This window comes from Monopterus albus, unplaced genomic scaffold, assembly GCF_001952655.1.
Source record: "Monopterus albus unplaced genomic scaffold, M_albus_1.0 scaffold390.1, whole genome shotgun sequence".
Classification (NCBI taxonomy): domain Eukaryota; kingdom Metazoa; phylum Chordata; class Actinopteri; order Synbranchiformes; family Synbranchidae; genus Monopterus; species Monopterus albus.
The window spans coordinates 186117-193481 of record NW_018128270.1 but is presented as its reverse complement, the minus strand read 5'-3'; the positions used below and the strand labels follow the sequence as shown (position 1 = coordinate 193481).

The 7365-nt window shown below is 46.0% G+C and overlaps 1 protein-coding gene across 1 annotated transcript in view; it reads right to left on the bottom strand.

Annotated features, from left to right (window-relative positions):
- Nucleotides 1–5649: 5649 nt before the first annotated feature.
- Nucleotides 5650–7365, bottom strand: part of LOC109951457 (glycoprotein-N-acetylgalactosamine 3-beta-galactosyltransferase 1-like) — a 4024-nt gene continuing 2308 nt past the window's right edge. Inside the window, exon 2 of the mRNA XM_020585975.1 lies at nucleotides 5650–5814. Within this exon, the coding sequence (XP_020441631.1) occupies nucleotides 5650–5814 (165 nt within the window). The remainder of the gene's footprint in view (nucleotides 5815–7365) is intronic.

Here is a 7365-nt window from a genome sequence, read left to right as displayed (position 1 = left end):
CACAACTGCTGACAACAGTATATAGCAGCTTCCCAGATTCTGCCTTGCCCTCCCTGCCTGATCCCTCGATACTGTTTACCGACTGTTTCTCCTGTACCTGAGCTCCCAGGAGCAGACAATAAACTCTGTTCTACTGCCTCAGACTACTGGCTCTTTAACTGGGTTCACACCTGCACATTCTTCACTTCACACACCACTCCCTGACAGTACAGTCTGGCCAAAATGACCCAGCCAGTAGCCAGTTTCGTGAATGGCAGGAGCACTTTGAACAGGCTCTGGCTGCTCATGAGACTGCATTAGGGACCGTACAAACCGCAGTACATGAATTGGCTCATGATGAACAGGCTCGGGGTGCTGCCGCCACGGCTCCGATCCAAGATCCACTCACTCCGCCAGTTTACCGTGAGCCCAAGATCCCACCCCTGGAGCGGTACAGGGGAGAGAGTGGGGTTGGTCGCTCGTTTCTAACCCAGTGTGAGATACAGTTTGAGTCCCAGCCCTCAGCTTTCCCCACCGAGCAATCTAAAGTAGCTTACACTCTGTCATTGCTGACTAATCAGGTGCGCCAGTGGAACACAGCAGAATGGGCAAATAGATCAGACTGCCATGCTACTTTTCAGTAGTTCAGGATGGAATTAATGAGGATTTTTGATCCACCCAGCCATACTGCTACCTCACCCTATCTGCATACCTTAAACGCAAGGAACTAGGACTGCGGTGAATTACATAATCGATTTTTGCACTGCTGCCGCCAATTCAGAATAGAACGAGCCCGCGTTGATAGATGCATTTTATAGTGGGTTATCTGATAGATTAAAGGACGCACTCACTGCATATGACTGGCCCAGACATCTACTAATGTTCATGGATCTAGTAACTAGAATAGGCGGCCGGTTTAAAGAAAGACAGTCTGAATGGAGACAACATCAGACGCTCCCCCATGATTTCGTCCAGGCAGCAACGAGACTGCCAGAACCCATGCAACCTGGTCACTCCCGACTCAACCCAGAAGAGTTAAGAGTACAGTTTCAGACTAAATTTATGTCTACACTGCGGAGAACCTGGCCATCGAGTGCAGCTCTGTCCAGTAAAAGACAGAGGCTCACCAGGACGGGGAGGATGTTGCTGAGCCGAACAGTCATGAACACCTCTACCTCCCGTCCTGTCATCATGGCCCAGCTCTTATATGGCACCAAGACCATTCGGGTCCTAGTCTTCATTGACTCTGGTTCCGACGCCAGCTTTATAGATCCTGAGTTCTTTCGTCATCATCAGATCCCCAGCAAACCTGTGAGTAACCCACTCTTGATACATTCCCTTAACAATAAGCTCCTTCAATGTGTCACTAGCCACACACCTCTGTTAATCCTGTCTATTGACAATGATAGAGAGACAATGGACTTCCTGGTGATGTGGTCCCCACATCACCCAGTGGTACTGGGATTTCCTTGGTTGGTGAAACACGGAGCCAAGATCCCTCGGGCCATGGGGAAGGTAGTCGAATGGTCACCACAGTGTGCTACCCAGTGCTTATAGTCAGCTACCACCCAGGGGGCAGAGGAAGAACTGGAACCAGACTTTTTTCCTGACATATCCAACGTCCCCCCTGAGTACTTAGACTTCAAACAGATATTTAACAAGACCCGAGCCACCACATTACCACTTCACCGGCCATATGATTGCCCCTTAGACCTGTTACCAGGTACCACCCCTCCTAAGGGCCGGTTGTTTTCCCTCTCATCCCCTGAACACAAGGCTATGACGGCATACATCACTGAGGCTCAGAAGGCCGGCTTGATTCGGCCTTCTTCATTATCGGCAGGGGCAGGGTTCTTCTTTGTGGGGAAGAAAGATGGAGGGCTACGCCTTTGTATCGACTATTGAGGGCTGAATAAGATCATGACTACCACTCATATCCTCCGCATTCGGACTGCTACACAACACCCAGCTTTTTACCAAGCTGGACTTAAGGAATGTATATCATCTGGTGCATAGACGGGAGGGAGATGAGTGGAAAACCGCATTCAATATACTGCTAGGCCATTTTGAGTATTTGGTCATGCCTTTTGGGCTCACAAATGCCCCTGTGGTGTTCCAGAATTTGGTCAGTGATGTTTTGGGAGATATGCTGAATAAGTTTGTCTTTGTATACCTTGATGACATTTTCATATTTTCCCCTTCTGAGACTGAGCACAGGATCCACGTTCAAGTCGTACTGCAACGTCTCCTACAGAACCAGTTATTAGTGAAAGCAGAGAAATGTTGCTTTCATGTCAAGACAATCTCCTTCCTGGGTTTTATAATTTCTCCAGCTCACATCGAGATGGACCCCGCCAAAGGCCCCGACCACCTGACAGCAGACACCACAGTTCTTGGGGTTCGCCAACTTAATGAAGTGCAAGTTCATTAAGGATTATAGTTCCTCTGCCGCACCCTTACATCGATTCACATCCAACACTAGACATTTTACATGGACTAATCAAGCTGAAGAGGCTTTTCAGGCACTCAAGCACCATTTCACTACAACCCCCACTCTCACCTTGCCCATCCCCCGCAAGCAATTCATCGTGGAAGTGGATGCCTTTGACATGGGTGGAGGCGGTGCTGTCCCAATGCACAAATCCTGACATGAAATTTCACCCATGTGCTTTCTTTTCCAGGCGTCTCACCCCGGCTGAGAGCAATGACAGTATTGGGGAGAGGGAGCTGCTGGCGGTAAAACTGGCCCTGGAGGAATGGAGACACTGGCTGGAGGAAGCGACACTATTGTTTCTTGTCTGGACCAACCATGAGAACCTTGAATATCTACAGAAGGCAAAGAGACTAAATCCCAGACAGGCAAGATGGGCACTGTTCTTTGATCGCTTTGATTTCTCCCTTTCATTTCGCCCAGGGCACAGGAACAGCAAGGCGGACACCCTATCCAGACAGCACAACCAAAAAGAGGAGGAAAACCAGGAACCTGCCTACATCCTGCCACAATCTGCTCACCTTGGGGCCATGCAACTCGGCATCAAACAGGAGGTATTGGCCGCCCAGGCAAATGAGCCAAGCCCCTCCAGGTCGGTTGCTCATGCCCTGAGACCCTGAGAACTCCAATGGTGCCACGCTTCCCGGCTCTCCTGCCACCCAGGGGTGGCCCGGACCTGCTACATCATTCAACGATGCTTCTGGTGGCCTACACTATGTGACAATATCAGAGATTTCATGGACGCCTGCCAGGACTGCGTCAAGAATAAGTCCTCATCTGATAGACCCTCCGGGCTCCTGTGTCCACTTCCTGTTCCCTCGAGACCTTGGACTCACATCGCCCTGGACTTTGTCACTGGCCTGACACCTTCCAGAGGTAATACCACCATACTCACCATCGTTGACAGGTTCTCAATAATGGCTCATTTCATTCCGATGCCCAAATTGCCTTCTGCTAAAGAAATGGCACAAATCATGATCCAGCACGTCTTTCGCCTACATGGCCTGCCCCAATATGTGGTATCAGACTGGGGGCCCCAGTTTGTGGCACACTTCTGGGCTGAATTCTGTTGGCTCTTGGGCATTACTGTAAGTCTGTCATCAGGATTTCATCCCCAATCCTGTCATGATTCTGTCCTCTCTGTGTCTGGTATCGTCCTCCCGCTGATTTTGTCTTCTGGTTTTCCTTTTTATTTTTTTTTTATTTTTTACTTACCATTAAGTCCCACTGAATAGTAGAAACTTCACTCCCTTTCAAGTAGCTTCAAGGTTGGTAAATCAAACTGGTGATTGATGCGTCTTCCCCGACAAATTCCTCACATTACAGGCAACCACATACATTCACAAAGTAGTGAACTTAATTCCAACAGGTAGCGTAGTGCCGACAATAACATCATGGATTGTTAGAATCCTCTCGCCAATTTACAAAACACATCACCTGCGGCAGACACACTGACCTCAAGCAGTCAAAACAAACAGGTACTGTGCTCAAGGGGAATCCAGCACTGATCAGCTGATCATTCACCGCCGAGGGCAGCTTCACTGGCGAGCTGCTTGTAGGTTAGACTTTGTCTGGTAAAACAGCAAGTCCCTGTACAGGAACATTGCCAGACATGCAGTAACCTCAGGCCCTGGATTTTTCTCCACATCCGTTGCTCACAATGCAGGAGCAGGAGGGAAAATATATCCACAAAAGTGTGTGGAGTTGAGCAATCTCATCTGAATGCACACAGGCAGGAGAATATGACTATTGAAGGAAATTTGTGAACTATTGCGTAAGACTTTACATAGATGGAAAAAAAAGTCTTGCCAGAGAGAGTTTGCAAGACTTGTTCAGTTACAGTTTTGTTTTAAATGCCAAGCTTTATTTTTCAGTGTTACAGCGAGCTGTGTGTGAGTTGTTTAGGACCCTGTAAATATGCAGATTCGAACCCAGGCTAGACAAGAAAAACGTATTTAATGCTCCACGAAAACAAACAAAACAGAGCCGGTCTCGTCCGCTGATCTTGGGGCAGCTGGGCACACTGAGTTGACTGGACTACTGTCTCCCGGGGTGAATGAGAGGCGTTGCTCGCTAAATAAGAACAGAGAGAGAGTTTAAGAACAAGCAGCAGGTATGGTATAGATTGTTTCTGGTAGTCACTCTGGGGACCTGAACAGCTGAGTGCGCCGCAGGCCCAGGGAGTAGTCCAGGGAGGAGGAGACTGGTGCCAGAGATCTCGAGTTCGGTGTGTGGGTCCCCTGATGAGGCAGCGCTGGTAGCTGAGCGGTGCGACGTAAGATGGTGGCGCTGTCCCAGGATTGCCTTGGAGCTCTGAGAGGAGGAGCAATTCACAAAAAGCAGTCCAAAAACCAAAAACTCCTTTAAACGTGAGAAGGGCACGAAAACCGATACAACAGAACAAGGCGCAATAACAGTTCACAATGTTGTGAAAGGAGCGCAGATCAAACAATGGTCCATAAACTTGAGGCCTTGACATGAACATGAAACACTGCTCTGATAATGGAGAGCAGGTGTGCCTCTTCGCCTGGAATGCACCCTCACCTGTGCGGGGGCAGAACTGCTGGAACTAACTGTGCCTGCTACCGAGGTACATGGGGTGGCCCGGGTCACGGACGTAGCATTCAGTGCCAAAAACTAACTACACTTAGCTTTCATGTGTATGTGCCATATAGATGAGTTGGCCTGAAGATCCCCACTAAATATTTCACCCACAGGCCTCATCGGCTACAGTTGTACTGTGGTTCACCCGTGTTGCCATCATACTACAATACATGCTGAGCTTTTGTTACTACACTGGTTTTATAAGCAAAAGACCCAGTGCTAGTGTCAGAAAAAGCAAAATTAATGCAAAATGAAGGCACGTACTCTCTTCAAATCTGATAATTCATTACATTTTTACATTTTGTTCTTTTTACACACAAAGTAACCTTAGTCAAACAGACCCACTCACACCTCCAAACATCATGAACAGTTTGACAGTTGGCCTTGGAAGGAATACTTGATCAGGTGATGGGTATCAACAGGTTTTAGGCACTGAAAAGTCATAAGTTATAAAATGATGGCTACAGAAGTTAAACTATATTATGATAAATAAGTTAAATATGGCCATTAAACCAAATGATACCCTCAATCTCTCCTGCAATTACTGCACAGGCTGGTGTGCAGACACCAACATTTTACTTGGACTTAGTTGTGGTTTTAATTTCAGTTCTTTCATCAGGATTAAATCTGTATTTGTATCCATATGGCCGCAGATGATGTGTCAGGTACTCCAAAGCATACATCTGGACTGCATAAATGTAGTGAAAGGACACAGCAAAATCTGAACAGCACCCTGGACCCTGGAGAGACAGAGGGAAAACACATTCAAGATTAGCACAATGAAATAAAACTGCACTGTAGTTGTGTGTTCAAACAGTAGGATGCTTTAGAGACCCAGCACAGGCTTGGATGTTGGATGACCAACAGGATGCAACACCTCCTACTCTGCTTTTCAAGGCTTCCAGTGTACTGTAATCCCTGCTACCACATCCACGGTCTTATTATTTATTAAGAGCACCCAGGCATGGATTTGTAAGAGCAAAATCACTCAGCATCAGCAGAAAGAGTTTGTACCAGTTGTATTAGTGCTGAATGGTGTCAGCAGCAGCACATACAGGTACAGTGAGGTTTGTGTAATAAATTTGCCCTAAAAGCATGACTCCAGAGAGCAGTAAGGGGATTCAGATGTTTATTATGGGGACTGTATAAGGGGCACAGTCATTCTGTGGCCTGAGGGTGGTGAAATAGATTGCTGCAGTGATCTGGTTTCTCAGGTACATGGTGGTCAACATAAACTCTGTCTTTGTATCTCGTAGAGATACAGATATTGTTTGTTGGAGCTTGCTGCTACCATTAAAGTATCTTTATGTATCTTCCTCCTTCATGTGCAGCACTAGATTACTCCCCCCGCCCTCTGATGATTCAAGCAAAGTTCCAGTATCCTACAAAGTCCAATCACTTTTTCAGGAATTTATTGCCCAGTATACTCATGTTTGTGTACCATACTGTACAGTGCATTATTTGAAATAATATATGAATGGGTAATCATTTAATCCAATATTTGTCTTTTTAAATGCGAATTATCTAATGCTGTGTCAGGCTTGAGGTCACAGCCTGCCTATGATAGCATTTAGCTCAAAGCATCACTCTGACCAAATACACCCTCACTGTCATGTTTGCTTGGTACCACCTGCCCCTCACGTGCGCGCGCGCGCACACACACACACACACACACATATCCTATATGGATCATTCTACAAGAACAGTGGATGTGCTGTCACTTATCTTATTTTTGCAGACACCAAAATTCTTAAAGCCAACATATTAATCACGTTACTTATACTGGCTATGTTGAATACATAAAGACTGTGCTTGTAATGATAAAACAAAGTTTAATTATCTAATGATCTATTTTATTATTAGCAAATAACTTAAAATGCCAAGTACAAGGAATTGTCTTGTGACTTTGATCATCAGCCTACATGGACCTGAAGCCAAATAGGGCTACTCTTCATTTACAGTTTTCTTTCATGAATTACTTTCATTCATTCATTCATTCATTCATTAAAACAGTGAAATAAAAAAATAGCTAATTATTACTAATAGTATCAATGAGAGCAGTCACCCAGAACAGGCCTATGCGTTAAACTCTACTCGATGAGGATTTATCAAGTTTAGAAGTTAGCTGACAAGAGGTTTTAGGTCTGTAAGAAGGAACATGCTACATATCAGCCAGATGCCACCATTTATAGAATGCACCATATTTACACATTTAGGTTGGGGATTGTTGGCTGTAATTAATCTTCATGGTATAGTTCCTGAGTAATATATGGTTTGAGTTAAGAAGAGCG